We start from the raw sequence: 21440 nt of genomic DNA, 5'->3' as shown, positions 1-21440 counted from the left end.
TGGACAGGTGTCTCCTGTTATTACACTACAGATTGTGGACAGGTGTCTCCTGTTATTACACTACAGATTGTGGACAGGGGTCTCTTGTTATTACACTACAGATTGTGGACAGGTGTCTCTGTTATTACACTACAGATTGTGGACAGGTGTCTCCTGTTATTACACTACAGATTGTGGACAGGTGTCTCCTGTTATTACACTACAGATTGTGGACAGGTGTCTCCTGTTATTACACTACAGATTGTAGACAGGGGTCTCCTGTTATTACACTACAGATTGTGGACAGGTGTCTCCTGTTATTACACTACAGATTGTGGACAGGTGTCTCCTGATCCCTTCAGTACTTTCTGAGAAATAGCGATAACATTCATGAAGTGCCAAATTCCAAGATTGTTGCCTGGCGGCAATATTTTTTTCCCAATCAATCTCAAAATTAGCATGATACTCAATGGGACCAAGGGAACCAAGCATGTAAAATTTGAGAAATATCTGCAGTACTTCTCAATAAATAGCAGGAACAAGCATTGTTTAAGGATGGACGACGGACAGATGATGGACCACAGACAAAAGGCGATTTGAATAGCTCACCACCCTGTTTTTAATATTTAGATGTTAAATTTAATTTAAAAAGGAAAAGATAGTTCAATATATATTTTAAGCACTTTTTTATTTGATATGCATATTAGTCAGTTTAAATTATCATAAAAAATTAGGTTAGTGTTTCCTTTACATTGCATTGCACAGCACTGCTAGGTCTATTTCACATCTAGAAATAGTCTGTGGAGTATTGTTACTTATCCCAACAGGGATCACACAAACATTTACAATGTCACATGTTCTCTGTTCACTCATAAAGTTTCTACAATAACATCTCTAAGATTCATGGTACAGCACCGAGTATTATCAAACTCAAATGACTTGAGCATTATTTTATAGTCGACCAAACTATATACATTATTGACAGTATCTAACTAAAATAAACTCAGATATATATGACTTTAACCTTAACACATTCCCACTCACTTTAGCATATCGAAATCCGACTATAAAACCAAGTCTAAGTACAAGAGTTGTCCCTCTTTGTACATTAACACGTGTCTTCCACCAAATAAATACATCATTAGAACTTGTCTATTTTGTCTATATTCTCATAAAAAAAGCCTTTGATATTTCGAAGACTCGTGGTTATAATATTTATAAGCTGATCATAAATATTGCACTATCAAGGGAACTTTACAATCATAATAAGAAAAAGATAAAAATAACAAATGGTATGGTATAAATACTGATGGTAGTACACCAATAGGGAATGGATTAAATGAGATCACAGCACTGCTTTGAAAAGCCATACATTTCATTGTTGATGGATGTTAATTCAATTATTCATTGATAATCATTGGTAAGTTTTTGTTGTCATGGATACAATGCTTATTCCTATTTATCCTGGATATAGCAAAGTTGAGTAACAGTTACCAAGGGATACATGGTTCTGGACAATATTGTAGCCAGGCTTCAAGATGGCCGCTATCTACCTGCATCAGGGCTGTGTATGTCGTTAACTAGATCGAAATACAAAATCATGAATTACATCACATGTTATTTGCTGAAAAATAACAATATCTAAATTTTAAAAGGAACATATTTAAGTTTTACAGATGCTAGCTCAAGGTTATTTCAAATACTGTTTTGTAAATCAAAATTGCTAAAAATTATTCTTGATGCCTTGTGATAAGTTCTAATGTTGTCAGGCTCTTGCTTTACCCAAATGAACCTTATTTGAAGGATAAGTATCTATAACAAAACCTTGAATGTTTCCTCTTCTAAAAAAACATGGATCCCTGATTTCTTGAATAATCTCTAGTTATGCCTTACACCCAGTTATACAATACTCACTTTATTGAGGACAGGCCGGGAGGATAAAACATTGTGTAGACCTTTGATAGAAACACCCTGAAAAATAACAACATCTTAATTATACTACATTCAACTAGATGCTTTTTAAAATATTACAATTGTGTAAAATGTATGTAACAATGTACAAGCAATATCCTTGAAAGGAATATTTTTTGATACATCTTGAAATATGAATTCCTCTTTTGAAAAATGTTTCACCATTTCATTACACATATTTAAATAAATAAATATAATTTTTCTTTATTCAAAAATGAACTTAATTTGGAACTCTGTCTATCCTACCTGCTGTGTCATATTGCCCATACAGTGGTGAGCAGGCGTCCGCCTATCGTCCAGAAACAGCGGAGTTGACCAGTGGTCATAGTTGGTCTCCAGTATATACCAACCATTAGCACTCTCCATATCCCATACATCTATTGCCCTTTCTCTGGCTCGTGTGATCACACAGCCCTTATAAACAAAGATAACTTAAAGTATTAAATTTAAATTGTAAGCATCAAGCTACCTAGGCAAGCTGGATTAAGTCTGGAAATGGGACTCAAAATTTAGTTTATAATTACAGTATAAGGAACTCCAACAAAAAAGATCCCTTAATTATCAAAAATAAGTGTCTTAAAGTGAACGGTCGGGCAAGGATGGCTAATGTCGGTAAAAATGGTGTGAATGTATCCAGTATAATTTCTTATGAAATGGAAAAAATAAAATCTCCCGTCAAAATCTGTTTGCGTACGAAGAAATTAATTTAAAGTATGGAAATTCTAAAACGTCCTCCCGGCTCACTATGTCCGTGGTTACATTTCCACGCAGCCTCGCTTTCAATGCTTTCAACTTTTCTTTACTTTAATGGTCAGAACTGGGAAACTAAGCAGAACTTGACCGTCGTATTAATATGTGAGAACTTTTGGAAGGGCAATGAACGCATTTAAACTGGTTTTCTTTGCCCGACTATTCACTTTAATATTGTCAAGCATCTATTGTAACTACATGGGTATTATGTTTGAAATCCTGCCTCAGTTTCTAAACCAGGGTGATACCCATAAATGTGTAGGGGGACATAACTCTAACATTAATTGTTTATAAGCCAAAGCCTATTGTATCTTTACCGTATAAAGTTTCATTCCAACATGTACTGATGTGGTGCTTTTCATCTTATATACATACCTGTTTATATAGTCCTGAGGTTTTATTACCCCCCAGTATGAAATAGGCTGGGGCCAGCATCTCTTTGTTTGTCACTAAAACCTTAGCCTCCAGATAGCCGGTTGCGGTTTCCATCACTTGTCTGGTTAGGAAACCCATCCACTGTCCTGAGCGCTCGCCCAGGATCCACTCCATCAAACCTGTATATACATGTAAATGTGTGTATATAGTCTGCTACATTTTACCTAATACTAATTACTAGTAGTAATAGTTCATGGAGATTAACAAACTGATGATAATATCACCAGGGAATTTCACAATGTTAAGAAATACCTATACTCTACATGAATAATATTATTGTCATAAGTAAATCACATAGAAATATATCAAGGCTATAAAAACATTGCCTTTCATATAATGTTTTAGCCTTATATGGAATATGTTAAATGTTTTTGCAATAAATACATTACTGAATACATCATTCCAATAGACACAGATATTCCATACATGTTCTTGTGACGTTGGCTATTAATTGCACTGTTTGTCATGTAACAACTTTGTAGGTAATCACTGTCATCTACCAAGGGTAATAAAACAGTCCCAAGTGACCCAACCCCTATAAATACCTACCAATATAGCCACCATCTTAATTGAACCTTTCATTCATGGTCAGAGTAAATGTAACAAAACCCCTATAAATACCTACCAATATAGCCACCATCTTAATTGAACCTTTCATTCATAGTCAGAGTAAATGTAACAAAACCCCTATAAATACCTACCAATATAGCCACCATCTTTATTGAACCTTTCATTCATAGTCAGAGTAAATGTAACAAAACCCCTATAAATACCTACCAATATAGCCACCATCTTTACTGAACCTTTCATTCATAGTCAGAGTAAATGTAACAAAACCCCTATAAATACCTACCAATATAGCCACCATCTTTATTGAACCTTTCATTCATAGTCAGAGTAAATGTAACAAAACCCCTATAAATACCTACCAATATAGCCACCATCTTTAGTGAACCTTTCATTCATAGTCAGAGTAAATGTAACAAAACCCCTATAAATACCTACCAATATAGCCACCATCTTAATTGAACCTTTCATTCATAGTCAGAGTAAATGTAACAAAACCCCTATAAATACCTACCAATATAGCCACCATCTTAATTGAACCTTTCATTCATAGTCAGAGTAAATGTAACAAAACCCCTATCAATACTTACCAATATAGCCACCATCTTTACTGAACCTTCCATTCATAGTCAGAGTAAATGTAACAAAACCCCTATCAATACCTACCAATATAGCCACCATCTTTACTGAACCTTTCATTCATAGTCAGAGTAAATAGTTTCTGAAAAAAAGAATTATCAAATTTCTATTGGAAATTGAAAAACAAACATGATTTAATAAGAAAATTCACCTGTTAACGAGAACCCAGAAGCAAAATTTTGTTAACTTCAGTAAGTACCAGCAACATTGATATCTCAGATTTCATTTGAAATTTTTTACAATTTTATTCCACATGTTTGCACAAATGAGGCCTAAAATCTTCCCAATCCTTTACTACAACAGTCTACAGACCAAACTTAGGGCTCTGCATGAGTCCTTCAGTGCTTACATAAAAGATGTACTTACAGGTTTGATAGCTGTCAGAATACCAATGTAGCCAGCAAAGTTGACGGACTTGAAGACAGTTTCCCCTCCCTTCTGGAAATCCACAATGATAACCATTGGTCTCAATAGCTCTGTTACCGACCATGTATTGTTCTTTATATCCCAGCTAAAAAGTAATATTAAAAGCTAAAACATCTTCAGGACAATTATTCATGTTACAGATGATGAAACAACAATAATTAATATGTATACAACATAATTTGTTGTTTTATAACTGATCTTATAGATGATAAAACAACCATAATAAATATGTATACAACATAATTTGTTGTGTTATAACCCATGTTATAGATGATGAAACACTGATAATAAATATGTATACAACATAATTTGTTGTTTTATATTTGTGGTTCTATGGCAACCATGACAACAATGAAGATTTCTACCCATCAAAAATGTTATATATATGTTATGTTGTAGAGTTATTTATGGAACCGGCCATGGATCCAAAAGAATACAGAGGCCAGAGTGATTCAAACATAGTAGTTCCTTCCAGTAAACTGATTTTATAATCAGAGAGTTGTTAACGTGTTTCAGCTCGAAGGGAGCTGTCCTCCTTTTATTAGCACTATGTAATAACAAGCAATTTCTATCCATGAATGGTAACAAAGAAATCTGGATTGAATACACTACACACATATGATATGATAGAAACATCTGACAGTGTACAAGTTTTGAACTCAGAATCAAACAGCCTTGACGAAAGCATAACATACTTACCCAAGGAACAGACCAAAGTCGAGATTTCTAGCATGATAAAGTGAACCTGAAATAAATGAAAAGCAATCTTATTTTAGTATGAGTGTCAAAAAGTCATATCGATCTAAAGAACTAGCAAAATTAAATTTATACTCTTGAAAACTTATCAAAACCTTTTGATGAAGTTGAATAAATGAAAATCAATTTCATTTTGGTATGAGTTTCAAAAATTCATATCAATCTAAAGAACTAGAAAAATTTAATTTATTTCTTGAAAATTTATTAAAACTTTTTGATCAAACATCACCAACTTCTTTTAAAAAGCAAGATCATTTTTTAAAATTCCTTTCAGAAAGGTCACCAGGTGAACTTTGAAAAACTTTTACAAGTAACTCTGAATTTGAATTCAAAATGTTAACTTAATAATTACCTTAAGGTTGTATTCTTCTGAGGTTTCAGTCCCGTTGAAGTCTCGTTTCGACATAGATCAAAGAAGTTATGAGATTTTAAGATAAAATCTATCAATATCTTTAGCAAGTTGCCAGTTGCAAATTCTGTCAAAAAATTACATTTCTATTTTTAGTAGATTTTTTTATACGGGGACTTTAAGAAATGGTCCATTTGGCGGCCATTTTGAAATTGTGTCTTTTTTCGCTTTGAATAGCGCCACAGTTTTACCATTTTTTACTGAAATTGTTTTTACTTAAATCATCACTGCGCCAGTATTTTTAGCTGTATCGAACTAATTTTTGCTGTAAATCGTTACTGGGTTCGTGGTAATTAAAATATTGAGCATTAATGTGTGAAATGATACACTTTTGTCACTTTATTTTGACATTTAATGGTACTTTGGGCACTTTTATTTTTTACTCCAAAATACTGAAAAATAACAAATATTCAAATGGGGCAAAAAAGTAAGCACACGGACCCCTTATTTTTCTGCCTGATTTAGAAAGAACAACCCTTTCCCTGCTGATATGCAAAATATGAACAAAAGTTTAATACCAGAACTTTTTCTATAAAGGGTTAAATTTGGCAAAAATGGCTGAAAATGGTGCATTTTTTAGCTCAAAATTAAGGGGTAGGGGTAGCATATGTTGTTATTCTGAGAAAAAAATATTAGTCTTATTAATCAAAACTGGTATGTTTTTAAAGAAGACTACTGGAAAATAAATTCTACAAACATCCATACATATCAAACACCTCGATAGGAAATTATGACTTTAATCTCATGTGTATATGGTCAAAACCGCAAAATTCCCATAAAATCCAATATTTTGTCAACTAGGTATCTTTGAGTGACAATATTTCAAAAACGAGCACACGGACATATGTTTTTTCTTCCATTTTCGTTTATAACATGAACTCCTATTTCCAAAAATCTATATGAGAAAAAAAGTTTAATACAAGAAAATTTTGACTTCTCAGAGGAGTACATCCTTAATAATTACCTTGTACATCCCGTGCAACGATGGATGTACAGACAGTGAAGAACTCGTAGAAGACATTAAAGAAAACAACTTCTCCTGTAAATCAGAACAGTAAAATCATGTTGTAGATGATACTTTTTTATGGCCAATTTCATATTTATGAAGGTAAAAACATCACTGCAACCATTTTATAATACTCTAAATCGGGTCAGAGTTATAATAAAAGCTCTAGAGTAAATATATTTATGGGTGTGACTGTATGTCCCAGAATCAATGTTATGTTATCTAAATGGTATAGGAGCTCACCCAGTTTTAAACCTGTAGCATTTGCAATCCCTCTCATTTCATCAGCAAAAGGTTGTGGTAAGGTCTGGTCAAAGGCAGGCTACAGATACAAAAATAAACTATAAAATAAATTAATAAACAGTGACTTCATCTAACAAAATTAAAAAAAAACCATTCATACACAATATAGTTTACAACTGAAGTGAATAAAGAAAGCATCTTTCTTCACTTAAAAAAAAATATCATAAAACACGAAAACATTTCTGCTTACCCCTTCTTTGTCTATGAAGTTGATAACAGCCTGTGAGCCATTGAAAATGTCACTGCTGAATGACTTAAACTCATCAAGTAGCTTCTTAATCTGTAAAAACAATGGGTCAGTCAGTTGTATCTACTTTATACTATGTTATAACTTGATCTGTAAAAACAATGGGTCAGTCAGTTGTATTTACTTTATGTTATAACTTGATCTGTAAAAACAATGGGTCAGTCAGTTGTATTTACTTTATATGTTATAACTTGATCTGTAAAAACAATGGGTCAGTCAGTTGTATTTACTTTATATGTTATAACTTGATCTGTAAAAACAATGGGTCAGTCAGTTGTATTTACTTTATATAAGTTATAACTTGATCTAAAGTGTAAAAAATGGTCAGTCATTTGGATCTGTAAAAACAATGGGTCAGTCAGTTGTATTTACTTTATATGTTATAACTTGATCTGTAAAAACAATGAGTCAGTCAGTTGTATTTACTTTATATGTTATAACTTGATCTAAAAAAACAATGGGTCAGTCAGTTGTATTTACTTTATATGTTATAACTTGATCTGTAAAAACAATGGGTCAGTCAGTTGTATTTACTTTATATGTTATAACTTGATCTGTAAAAACAATGGGTCAGTCAGTTGTATTTACTTTATATGTTATAACTTGATCTAAAAAAACAATGGGTCAGTCAGTTGTATTTACTTTATATGTTATAACTTGATCTAAAAAAACAATGGGTCAGTCAGTTGTATTTACTTTATATGTTATAACTTGATCTAAAACAACAATGGGTCAGTCAGTTGTATTTACTTAATATGTTATAACTTGATCTGTAACAACAATGGGTCAGTCAGTTGTATTTACTTAATATGTTATAACTTGATCTGTAAACACAATGAGTCAGTCAGTTGTATTTACTTAATATGTTATAACTTGATCTGTAAACACAATGAGTCAGTCAGTTGTATTTACTTTATATGTTATAACTTGATCTAAAAAAACAATGGGTCAGTCAGTTGTATTTACTTTATATGTTATAACTTGATCTAAAAAAACAATGGGTCAGTCAGTTGTATTTACTTTATATGTTATGACTTGATCTGAAAAACAATGGGTCAGTCAGTTGTATTTACTTTATATGTTATGACTTGATCTGAAAAACAATGAGTCAGTCAGTTGTATTAACTTAAATAACTTGATCTAAAAAAACAATGGGTCAGTCAGTTGTATTAACTTAAATAACTTGATCTAAAAAAACAATGGGTCAATCAGTTGTATTAACTTAAACAAATTATCTAAAAAAAACAATGGGTCAATCAGTTGTATTAGTTGTATTAACTTTATATGTTATAACTTTACCAGTAAAAACATTGGGTCAGTCAGTTGTGCTTACTTTATATGTTGTAACTTTTACCTTATATGATATCTACATGTAGTTCCAAATTTTGGGATTAGTTAGCATATATTTATATACGTACATGTACAATGAATCCAATGCTATCATAATTAATAAATGCAACTTTTAACACTTAGTGTATATATTCTAGGTGTCTTTACCTATTACAAAGTTATCTGCCCTTGCTTGTAGGTATAGATTGCGACGTCATTATTTTGGGAGCGAAATTTACAGCATAAAGATGATGTGCTCAAACACATGATATCACAATCACATACATACCCAACAGGGCAGCTACCTCAGTAGCATGCAAATACAGAATATTAGGCTAAAGACCAGAATTTGAACAATACATGCATGATGTTGAAATATACGAAATCTCCATCATCAATATACGAAAAAAAACTTTCCATTTACAACTTTATGTCATGTATTATACATTTTTCAATATTTTTATCACATCATTCACGATACTCCAGAGGTTATTATAATTGCTGTTATATCCACCCCTGGATTATCTCATAGTAAAACTGAAGGAAGTTCATTATCAAAAGAAAAAAGTAACCAATCACAGGCTAGCAGGGATTTCCTTTGAAGATCATAGAGAGAGTGACACACAACTTCAAAACCACACACTCAACCATTGTGTACCATTAAAAAAATCTTTTGAAATACATCAAAGGATCAAATTACCTGTGTCTTCTTGTGCCTTCAGTTTATCTATTACAAATTATCCATAGTTCTATTTGTAACCCTACCTGAGGTCCCCTGTCCTTCACTACATGTGTCCATCTCTGGGCAGGAGGAAGGTCAAGGTTCACCACATATGTTGGAACTTTGTGGCTAAAGATTATGAATCAAACGAACTCGTGATCAAACAATGTATGAATAATGAAATAGACTAGGAATCATATAAATACTATAACAGCATTATTATGATGCCCAATCATTGACAATATATGAATTTATAGAAATCTTTCTATTAGTAGTACATAATTTATTAAACAAGTGAAATATTTTGGTACATGTAATTGTATCCTTAGGATATGTGGAATTTGACTGCATAATTAGCAAAAATACTGCTTAGTACTGTATAGCAATCGATAACATTGTCTTGACATTTATTTCCCTAAAATCAAAATACTCTCTATAATTTTAAAAAGAAACACTTTTGTTAATTAAAATAAATGAAATATTACTATTCGTAACACCAGTCGTATTATATTTTAGGCCATTGGCATAAATTTTCTTATGTTATTAATATTTAATATTCAGCCTCCAACACAATTAACAAATCTGAAGGTAACAACTTCCCTCAATTGTTTACCTTTCTGGTGGTGGATAAGCATTGTCTACACATTCTTCCACAAACTGAAATGGAAAAGTATGAGGTCTGAATGAACCATTATTTATGTTAATTAAAAATACAGTACAGTGTAACCTGCCAAAACCAGCCGATTGTCTAATCCAGATTCCTGTCTAATATATTCTAAAATATGTGGTATTTTCCTTCTTACTTGACTATATACTATATAAATAAACCTAAATCTCTGCTAATATAGTAATTAACAGATCGATTGAAATTAATTAACGGTTAACTTAGCACCAATAATCCAGAAACCTGTCTAAACCGACAATAAATACAATGTACAATATATGTTGATCCGGATACTATAGATGTATCTGAAATAGTGTTTTTTTCATCTCTATTTTCTTCTGTCAAATCTTTATCGTCTTTAATATATTTCTGCATTTTTAGATGTCTGCATAGTCATGCAGTAGGCCTGCTGTTAGACTGTGAATCCGGCTTCACAAATAAATGTCTTCTGCTCCGTGTCCATCAATGTAACTGTTTCAGTGTTTAATGCAACACACTCTGTGAAAACCTTGATTGTGTAGATTCTTTGTAAAATTCTTTAAAAGAACATCTTACCGGTGGAATCTGACAATTTGTCAGGCAGAAGAAAACAAAAACAAACACCAACGATCGTAGCATCTTGTGACCAAGCCAAACATTAGACATGTGACTTTCATCCGGATCGATCGTGCGGTTTTTTTAGTGACGTTGCATTGGAGCATGACATTAAAGCGTCTATTTGACACCGACACCAACACACATCAACAAGGGAGAAAGAGCAAGAAGATGGCAGAACAGGTAAGCTTCGTCTTAGCTGTCTGGCGCATATACATGGTCTAACTTTACAATTCTATATCTGTAAGCGCCCGTGTGCTTCAGTCTCTGTTTGCTTATAAGATAATCACTGCATGTGTGTATCCCAGTGGTCATTTACTATGTACATATTGTGTGATTGGCCCTGCTCTTACTTTCACTTTACTTTTTTGTGGAGACGTGGCACAACCCGGATCTATATGTATTGAAGCCCGTCATCCAATATTGGGTGTTAATTTGATCACTTTCAGTTGATTTTTACATGAAGTAGCATTTTTAAGATTTTTATTCGTCCCATTGATATTCATATACACGCAAGATATATCTGACAGACTACAGGACCAGACAATCCAACCCATTCACGTATAGACATATAGCTGTCACCAAGGACAAATTCAAACATTCTTTTTTTCTACACACAATTAAACAATGGAACATCCTACCGGTGGCTACAGTACTACACTAGAGGTCTTCAAGTCACATATCCTAAAAACAGAACTTGAAGACCTAAACCCCACTCCCTAAAATGCTATCATTTTTTTATCTTATAACTATACACTAAAAAATATAATAACCTGCACCTTCACAATCACTGTAAATATGACTTCACTCTTTTTTTCCACAATCACGCCTCTGCCAATCCGCACAACACAGAATATAATCATCGAAATCAATGGAATTGTGTCTACTATAAGAAGAAGATACAACATGTACATGTATCTCACAATGTTAATATTTTATTTATATGAACAGATCTAGAATTCATGATAAATAATTTTTTACAATATCTGTACTTAAGTAGAGATCAAACATTTAACCTTTGACTAACAATCATCATATTAAATTATGACAATGAATAATTTTCATTACTATAGTCCATCATTTATCCAATAATATTAGATGCACAGCATTGAGAAACTTCTGATGGCCAAGTTAGACATGATTTTATGATTCAAAAGTGTCTTGTTATGCTATACCTCTAACATTACTACAATAATATTTGACCCAATAAGTGTCCAGGGCGTAAAAAAATATGCAAAGGTGCTCTTTAGCGACCTCTCTAAACTCATTAGCAATAACTGTGACTCAGAGACTTATCAAAACCCACCATTATTAATTAAGTCAATCTATTAGCAAAACAAACCAATATTGGTACTATTGAACAATGGTGAAATCTGTCTTTAGCGACCACTTCTCTATGAAGATCACCTGCTTTTTAAGGACATTTTGGTGTTCGTTGATGACATTTATAACACATCATTTAACCTGTGTATGAATACCACTTTACAAAAGAGATTATTTCCCCTTATCGTGTCCCTTATCCTATACTTTATGGACAGGTTTGACTAAACTATTTTTGTAGAGTTAATTTGATAATATTAGACCATTAATGGGCTGAGTTATAGAAGTTTGCATGATAAGCAGTTTTAATGACATTTTGCAATCAGTACTTGATAAACAATGAATCCATTAAAAAAAAATAATTGTATATTTCATCTAATATTTCTAGAAAAAACAGAATCATGTTTGAAATCATGAAAATTAAAGGTTACAACACATATTGTAATAAATATTTAACAGAAAGCAACACGCATAACATTGTCATACAGCATTGATTTTCTTTTAAGTTTAGTTTTAATGTCAGCTGCTTAAAACACATGTAAGAATTATAACCTTTGGAATCTGGGACACATATATATAAATATGATATTTATAAATGTTCAGTGTGTGTTGTATAGTATACATTGCAATGTTGTATGGTGATATGTTATCACTTTCTGTTGATGATGTCATCTCGACAATCAAAATCTCTTAACTTGTTTGGCTAGCCTAATTATAGGGCCTCAGTATTTTGTTCTTTTCATCCCACTCTATGCATGTGTCTGTAACAAATATATATATATCACAAGATTTAGTTTGAATTTAAGGTCTGCAATCCTTGAACAGATGCTAACATTATTGATTATTCGGTATTTAATGTGAGCATTGTAAACTATTGTTACAGTCACACATATTATAAGCTTATATGCCACATCTAGGACGATACAGTTGGTCGTTTGTACAACAGATGTTTTCATCAAAAGTTCTGTATTTGCACACCTTTAATATCAAGTTGTTTAGGACAAGTTGTTTATGTATTTATCAAATTGTTTGTTTAGGACTAACATCACTTATCTTTCTTATAAGCCCAGTAGCATGTGATATATGCATTAGTTAAAATGGTATCTTTATTTATTTGTCATACACCTATGATAACTAAAAGATAAGTGTATTGAGCACTAGGTCACTTTCATTTGCTACTGTCAAGGTTATAATTTTCTGTTTCCATCAGCTATAGTATCTTTCAACCATTGATATTGTTATTACCTTACATTTGCTACACATTTTTAAGTGAGCTTCATTGAGTAAGGTAGATTTTCTACTGTAATTGGAAGCATTTGTCAATTTAATCCTTAACATGAAATTGATATTACAGGCACTTTTCCAGTGTATACATGTATTTGTACTTGTTGTCTATAACCCTGAGGCCTCAGTTAAGTAGTGCAAAATTGGTTAAATTTATTAATATAATTCAGGACTGATTTAGACAAGTATGGCCCATGTATACCAGTAATATGTCTCGGTACATTTGTACTAAATTTATATGAGTACAGAAATTTGATTCTTAATAGCAGACATCGCGAAAGTTGAAAACAATGGCAGGACATTCGGACCAAACTAGATTTGACCTGACTGAACATTAATGTGAATTTTTGTAGTAAACATATCTTCCTGCTATTAGTATTCAGGCAGCTGTTTTCATGATTATCTTATTATGCAGTTTAGGTTTTTGCCAGGTTTGACACCTACGTAATACTTCAGAGATGCAATTTCTACCAACTTCTGGTACTCATTAATTGCCAGACGGTCAGTCTGGACCAGATTTTAAGATAGGCGATCCAAATCAAATTTTGCCGGACATGTCGGACAGGCAAATTTTGCGATGTCCGTTAATAAGTTGTCTTTACGGGTAATAATTCTTTAATGCATGATCATGATACTTAATCAGGGAGGAATATTCATATACAACTTTACTCCAGTTAGAATGAATCGGTACAATAAAGTCTCCGTTGGATTGAGCTTATAACTGGGAAACGTATGAACATGAAATTAGCACTAAAAACAACTAAATATTATAGAAAATTGATGTGCACTGAATCCAAAGATGAAGCAAATGTGACCTTTGCATGTCATGGCATGGGATCTCTCAGCATGGCTGATTTGAGAAAACTTGTATACATGTACCTTATACCTCCTTGGACATAGATTTATTAAATGTTTAGGATTGTTTTTAACTATAGATATGAAAAATACAGTTTCATGAAACATCATGCTGTTAACTGATATGATACTGAAATTAAAAAAATGACAATTATGTATAGTATCATCTTGCTTTATGTTAACTTTCTATTCAAATGACTTCTTCTCATTAAACAAACAAAAGCCTATATACATGTACAGTACCTGGTATAGGGCCTGTAGTATGCTGGGATAAAGGGCTACCAAGTTTGTTCAAACCCTGCAGACCTTCATTCATGGTGTTCATAGGGGTCAAGTACTAGTATAATAAGCAAAGAATTTTAAAGATGCTCAACCACTGACACACAGTATTTTTCTCTATCAAAAACAGGAGTAGACGAATATGTAGTTTTCTGCAGTTACTAAAATTACTTACTTCACATCATTACCACCTCTGAAAAGTTTAAACATCTAATTTTACTTCATGAAAAAAATATAAAAAATAATTAATTGCATACTTAATTGCATCTCCCAAAAAAATCTGTGGCACTATGTCCTATATGGAATGAAGTACTGATTGTGCATGCACCAAAAGCAAAATAAATTACTTCAGATTATTTTTTGTGTTATAGAGATGTAATACTCAGTCTGTAACGCTGTTTGTTTTTTGCTAGTCGTTTAGACCAGTAAATCCCAAAATTTTACTAGTCCGACAACTTAATCCAATCAAACTAGTTCATTACAAATGGCACTAGCTCGTTCGCCTGTAAAATTACTAGTCATAGGTATCAGACTAGTACTTAATGTGGCAGACTGAATACTGGACATTGGCCATGTACAATGTAGCATGATTGGAACAGGGCTACCAACTGAGTTTATTTCAATGAACTTGACCTACTGTCAGGGGTCAAATGTAAGCAATTTTACCTAAAAAATATTCACTGCCAATTAACTTTTGCTGTGTTGTATTGTACTGATAGTCAGATGACAGCAAATGCCCATAAGTCTGTCGTTGGTTAAACATTAGTGAGCAGTATAGCAAACATATCTTTAAATTCAAGATGAAAGATTCTATATGTGCTATAGATAAGAAATGGAAGCTGATCCAGTCAACTTGAATTTCCACTATACATATTTGAAAAAAATTAAACTTATCTCTATCAGGATCATACAATAATTATTATCATTGTGATGTGTATAGGTAAAATAATGTTTTCTGCCGAAAAACTATTGACACCAACTGTTGTGATTTTTCAGACACACATATTTTACATGGATATGACCTGTGAAGGCTGCTCCAATGCAGCTAAAAGGGTGCTAGGAAAGCTAGGGGGTGAGTATGTAAACAAATATCTAAAACAAACATTCAAAATGAATACATGCTATTACTTTTTCATTACAAAAACCTTAAGAGTAATTTTGGTACAGAAATTTATTATCTAAAGTTATGTCTACAAAAGCATGTGGTGCCCTAGCCAAATTCAGATGTGGAGATTTAAATTCTAGAACATGTTTTGACTGTCATGATCAAATAGAAGATGAGTTCCATGTGTTATTAAATTGTCTGTTATACCAGAATGTTAGAAATGACCTAGCTATTCTTAAAGGCTTGTAGGATAAATTCTGATTTTTCAACACTTTGTGATACAGAAAAATTATGTTTTATTCTCCAAAAAATTAAATGTTGTTATAGTGCCAAAACCTGTAAACAACTATTAGATAAACACTGAAACTTGTGTTATAATAACTGATTCGTATTATTTTTAAGGTTTTTATTTTCATATCTTGTATGTGTATATATATATTTTACAGTAGCTCATAATTAATTCTGTACAGAATGGCCTCTTCATTTTATAGAAACTTTGTTGTATTTATTATGTAATGTTTTAAATTGAGGGTGAGACTTTAATAAAATATTTGAACTTGAACTTGAACTTGGAATTTAGATCTATATGTTTTAGTGCCACAAATGACTGCAGGAATGATACTGTGTGATATGAACAGGAATCAGCACAGCACTCTCACAAATATCCTGCTGGGATCTTGTCGTTGTCTCTAAGTGTATACAGTGTATATAATAGTGATATATAGGTGTCTAATCAGATAACTGTTTTGTGAATTACAGTGGATGAAGGAAACATCACTATAGATTTGGAGAAGAAACTGATCACTGTAAAGTCCAGTGAATCTGCAGATAAACTGACAGAGACTCTCAAAAAGACTGGGAAGGAGATAAGATATGAGGGTACAAACTAACAGGTCAAAGTGAGTATATTAATTATTACATATTCACATATTACAGAGTTATCTGCCCTTGCGGGTAGATATTGATTGTGACATCATGTGTTTGTGAGCATAACCTCGTACTTTTCAGAGAAAATGACACAAATTTCACTCACAAAATAATGATGTCACAATGGATACCTACCCACATGGGAGGCAACTCTAATAGAAAAAGACAGAATTATAAATGTTTTTTTTGAAATCCTTGCCCAATAATCATATTATCATATTCAGCCCAAAACTTCATAGAAAATGCATTATATTTTACAGGTAATATTAACTAATATATAACAATTACAAAAATGTATTTAAAAACACAGCTATACTTTTAGCTGACTGGTATTGCCATGTGCTTTAAACGCAAATGAAAATGCATTGAAGTTGGTCATTTGTACCCTAAAAATAGATCTTATTCAGCAGGTGGTTTTGATAAGCAGGTGGTCCTTACACAGAGTTAGTTCCTAATCCTAGGTCTTATTAAGCAGGTGGTCCTTATAGAGAGGTGGTTACTAATCCTAGGTCTTATTAAGCAGGTGGGCCTTATAGAGAGGTGGTTACTAATCCTAGGTCTTATTAAGCAGGTGGTCCTTATAGAGAGGTGGTTACTAATCCTAGGTCTTACTAAGCAGGTGGTCCTTATAGAGAGGTCGTTACTAATCCTAGGTCTTACTAAGCAGGTGGTCCTTACACAGAGGTGGTTACTGATCCTAGGTCTTAATAAGCAGGTAGTCCTTATAGAGAGGTGGTTACTAATCCTAGTATTTATTAAGCAGGTAGTCCTTATAGAGAGGTAGTTACTTATCCTAGGTCTTATTAAGCAGGTAGTCCTTATAGAGAGGTGGTTACTAATCCTAGGTCTTATTAAGCAGGTAGTCCTTACACAGAGGTAGTTACTAATCCTAAGTCTTATAAGCAGGTGGTCCTTATAGAGAGGTGGTTACTAATCCTAGTATTTATTAAGCAGGTGGTCCTTATAGAGAGGTCGTTACTAATCCTAGGTCTTATTAAGCAGGTGGTCCTTATAGAGAGGTAGTTACTAATCCTAGGTCTTAATAAGCAGGTGGTCCTTACACAGAGGTGGTTACTAATCCTAGGTCTTTTTAAGCAGGTGGTCCTTACACAGAGGTAGGTCCTAATCCTAGGACTTTATAAGCAGGTGGTCCTTACACAGAGGTGGTTACTAATCCTAGGTCTTATAAGCAGGTGGTCCTTACACAGAGGTAGTTACTAATCCTAGGTCTTACTAAGCAGGTGGTCCATATAGAAAGGTAGGTCCTATTCCTATGTCTTTATAAGCAGGTGGTCCTTACACAGAGGTGGTTACTAATCCTAGGTCTTATTAAGCAGGTGGTCCTTACACAGAGGTGGTTACTAATCCTAGGTCTTACTAAGCAGGTGGTCCTTATAGAGAGGTAGGTCCTAACCCTAGGTCTTAATAAGCAGGTGGTCCTTACACAGAGGTGCTTATTTATCCTAGTTCTTATTAGCAGGTGGTCCTTATAAAGAGGTAGGTCCTTATCCTAGGTCTTTATCAAGCAGGTAGGCCTTACACAGAGGTGGTTGCTGATCCAGGTTTCAATATTCCATAAATAGTCACATATACTACCTTTATACTAGAGTATGTGATGTTATCTGTAAATTTACATCAGGAATGTTTTATTTTGTTTTTTTAGATAAAGAAGATGTTGGATATTGGAAGAAAATAGACCTGTACATGTCTGGACATATAGCAGTGTACAGTGTTAATTTTGGACTCTTTGTCAATACCTAATTAGTCTATAGCTATGAAGTCAGTACAGGCTATTACCTACAGACAGATATTTAACATGATTTTCAAACCTCTAGAACAAGTTTCAGTGGACCACTTTATGTTCAACCCCTTCAGCGTGTTTAACTGGTGTATGAGCTCATATTTACTACATTTGATCAATCTCTTCAGTATAAATACCTATGTATAGTCTATAAGGTGTAATGAAGTATCACAACTAGTACTTTGCACTGCCCTAGCTGTTCTGTGAGGTGCCATACCATTGTTTGGACATCAGAAATGTGATAAAACATTAAACAAGTAATAGTACAAAGATACATAACATGTGTGGTTTTCATGGTAACTGAGTGAATAAATATACCATTGAATGACTATGTAAAGATGATATTTTCACTTTCGGTAAACAAACCTATTTTTGATTTTTCATTTCAACACCTAAAAATAACCATTTCAAATACTGTTCAGCAAAACAGCTTGAAAGGGGTAAGTGTAAAAATAAGTTGGTAATTAAGCACAGGTTGTATATGAAGTCTGCTGTCATTAATCTTATATACTATATGTGCAGTGAATCATGTTGTAGATTTATTTATCAAAATTATTGGATTAATTAAAAGTTAATGGACATAAAGTTAAATTGACATTCCATTGTTAGGTTGGGTTTACATGTAAATCATAATTTGATGGTTGTACTAAAATTGATTAATATGAACAACAAAAACAATGAAATGTGTCTTTAGCATTAAAGGGACAATTCACTCAGACTAATTCTTTCACATAACCAAGAAGCAAAATGTGGCATAAATGTATTGTTCTATATTTCTTATGAAACATATAACACAAAACATTGACAAATTCAACGTCAGTGCTTAGTATTTTAATTGATACCATTGTAATTACAAATCGTTGATCAATACGATTCAGCAGGTACAATATGTACGCTGTACCCATACCTGAGCCTAAGTCACGAACCTTAAACAAATATGCTACATAATACCGAGGAGGTGAAAGAATGATTTTTAGGCTAGACAATTCACCTAAAAAGGTAAACACACTACTGTCAGAGTGATTTGAGCAGTTCTAGACATAAGTTGCTTTACTCTACAAGCAAGGGACAGGGTTCGGCATACAAGTGTTCAACCACAATGTGTAATGGTGGACAGCGAGCGAGTTTGAACATTTCACATGCATTTCACCACCATAGGCTTTTCTGGCATATCACAGTAAAACCAACTGATCTAATTTCCATTAAAACTGGGTTTGTCCGATATATGTACAAATTTTAATGTTGTCTTAGACTGAATTGTCTCTTTAATCATTTGTTGTTCGTATCTTTAAAATAGTTGATAAACATTTCAGAGTTTATTGTGATTTTTTTAGCATTAATACCCGAAGGATGAACATTTAATTTTATATTTATATCACATTGTGCATTTTATTTGTACACTAAATGTATAATGCTTTCCTCTGGTGTATGATTTTACATTGTAGAATTAATGCTTATCACTTGGTGAATGATCTATCAGATAAACAACTAAATGAACTGTAATTTTGTACCGTTTTCTTGTTTTCTTTATAAATTGTTTCTAACAAACATAATGTAATCCAATGTTGTAACAAGGGTACTACTAACAAATCTTATAAACTGTAAGTGTACGTGAATTAAGCATTGAAAATTTTTTTGCAAACTGTGAGAATCTGCACAAAATTTATTTCATAACTAAATGAAATTTTAAAATAGTGACATCAATGTTTATAATTAATTTTTCAGGCTACTTGATACAATAAAATACATTCAAACATACGATTCCCTTGATTTTCTAAGGGATCATTTCACTCAATCCATATGCAATGTTGATATCTCTATTGTGATGTCATAAGCATTTTTATGGTTTTCGTGCCATTCTTAGATATTTTCTTCATAGAGGTATGAAGAATAAAAATTGGCCAATGAGAAAGCTGGATTTAGTATGAAAACAATGAAAACTTAATTATGTTATTATGAATTAAATTATGAAATGAAATAAAATGAAATTTAACAGATTATGATAAAATGGTAAGCTATCTTATAGATCTGAATTTTCACAACCAAAGTATTTACAATTGCACTTCAATGATTTATAATAATTAACCAATGATGGCAAAAATTATCATTTTAAAAAATGCTTGTAGTTTCATACATTGTTGTAATATTGATATTTCATATTGTGTATGGTTATAATGCTAAGAAGGCAGGGTACAGATCGAACTATTGATATTGGTTTTATGGTGTGGCATTTTATTTTCACCAACATTTTAACTTTAACTACTGTATACTTTATATATAAAATCCTCTCTGTCAGCTAGCTCTGTGCTCTTTCTATTGATAAAGCTGCTCTATAACTACTGTATAACTCTTTTTACTAACTCGTTAACAGTCAATAGTGTTTAACATATCAGCTAATTCATGATATACCCTATTCCTGTGTATAACAATGTCCATCCAGAATTAGGCTGCTTTAAAGCTGTCATTATAAAAGCTCTCCTAGAGTCAGTATTCTTTTTTTTTCTATATTTAAACATATTTGAATTTGATCAAATGCTGGACTTTTCTATTTTTGCTTTGTACACATGAAAATGTTATGGTTATGGACATATAATGCCAAATGTACTTTTAACTTTAACCCTGTGAATCGGTTGTCTTTTACAATACAACATTATGCTATGATTATATGAGTATGTGTCTGGTTTTTTTTTGTTCCCAGAATACTTTACTTTAACGAGTCAAACTACTATTGACTTTTTTTGTTCCCAGAATACTTTACTTTAAGGAGTCAAACTACTAGTGACTGTAAAAACTGAATGCACACCCTTGCTTCCATAGGAAATTTTACTTTGGCCATGACAAACTAATGAAGCACTACTGTATTGGCCATGACAAACTAATGAAGCACTACTGTATTGGCCATGACAAATAAATGAAGCACTACTGTATGGTTACTTTATATCTGGGGTCAAACATATTTTCACAAAATTAAATACTTGTGAATGAAATAGAAAGACTTATAAGTAAGATAACCTGTATGGCTTATTGCTATGTGAAACTGGCAAAAACGTTTCTTCCTGGGAATTAATATCAA

At 32.6% G+C, this 21440-nt stretch overlaps 2 protein-coding genes across 2 annotated transcripts; one reads left to right on the top strand and one right to left on the bottom strand.

Annotated features, from left to right (window-relative positions):
* Positions 1-648: 648 nt before the first annotated feature.
* LOC138327363 (acid ceramidase-like) lies at positions 649-10888 on the bottom strand. The gene is made up of 13 exons (XM_069273405.1): positions 10758-10888; positions 10152-10195; positions 9583-9667; positions 7432-7521; positions 7182-7260; positions 6897-6971; positions 5467-5512; positions 4708-4852; positions 4369-4423; positions 3076-3254; positions 2197-2364; positions 1894-1950; positions 649-1559 (listed from the first exon to the last, which is right to left on the bottom strand). The coding sequence occupies exons 1-13, from the start codon at positions 10845-10847 to the stop codon at positions 1470-1472; spliced, it is 1203 nt and encodes a 400-aa protein (XP_069129506.1). The 5' UTR covers positions 10848-10888; the 3' UTR covers positions 649-1469.
* On the top strand, positions 10840-21036 carry LOC138327364 (copper transport protein ATOX1-like). Its single transcript, XM_069273406.1, has 4 exons — positions 10840-10979; positions 15531-15606; positions 16399-16538; positions 18230-21036. The coding sequence occupies exons 1-3, from the start codon at positions 10902-10904 to the stop codon at positions 16527-16529; spliced, it is 285 nt and encodes a 94-aa protein (XP_069129507.1). The 5' UTR covers positions 10840-10901; the 3' UTR covers positions 16530-16538; positions 18230-21036.
* The last annotated feature ends 404 nt before the right edge of the window (positions 21037-21440 follow it).

Source organism: Argopecten irradians, chromosome 7 (assembly GCF_041381155.1).
Source record: "Argopecten irradians isolate NY chromosome 7, Ai_NY, whole genome shotgun sequence".
In the NCBI taxonomy this organism is placed as follows: domain Eukaryota; kingdom Metazoa; phylum Mollusca; class Bivalvia; order Pectinida; family Pectinidae; genus Argopecten; species Argopecten irradians.
This window is presented reverse-complemented; position numbering and strand designations above follow the sequence as displayed.

What these genes read in the sequence shown, in the direction of transcription:
- LOC138327364 (XM_069273406.1), top strand. Translation starts at nt 10,902, where the DNA reads ATGACATTAAAGCGTCTATTTGACACCGACACCAACACACATCAACAA. An exon ending in GCAAGAAGATGGCAGAACAG is followed by an intron (nt 10,980 to 15,530) that starts GTAAGCTTCGTC and finishes GTGATTTTTCAG; the next exon opens with ACACACATATTTTACATGGA. An exon ending in GGTGCTAGGAAAGCTAGGGG is followed by an intron (nt 15,607 to 16,398) that starts GTGAGTATGTAA and finishes TGTGAATTACAG; the next exon opens with TGGATGAAGGAAACATCACT.
- LOC138327363 (XM_069273405.1), bottom strand. Translation starts at nt 10,847, where the DNA reads ATGTCTAATGTTTGGCTTGGTCACAAGATGCTACGATCGTTGGTGTTT. An exon ending in TAAAGATGGTGGCTATATTG is followed by an intron (nt 3,255 to 4,368) that starts GTAGGTATTGAT and finishes ATGTATATACAG; the next exon opens with GTTTGATGGAGTGGATCCTG. An exon ending in TGGGCAATATGACACAGCAG is followed by an intron (nt 1,951 to 2,196) that starts GTAGGATAGACA and finishes GTTATTTTTCAG; the next exon opens with GGTGTTTCTATCAAAGGTCT.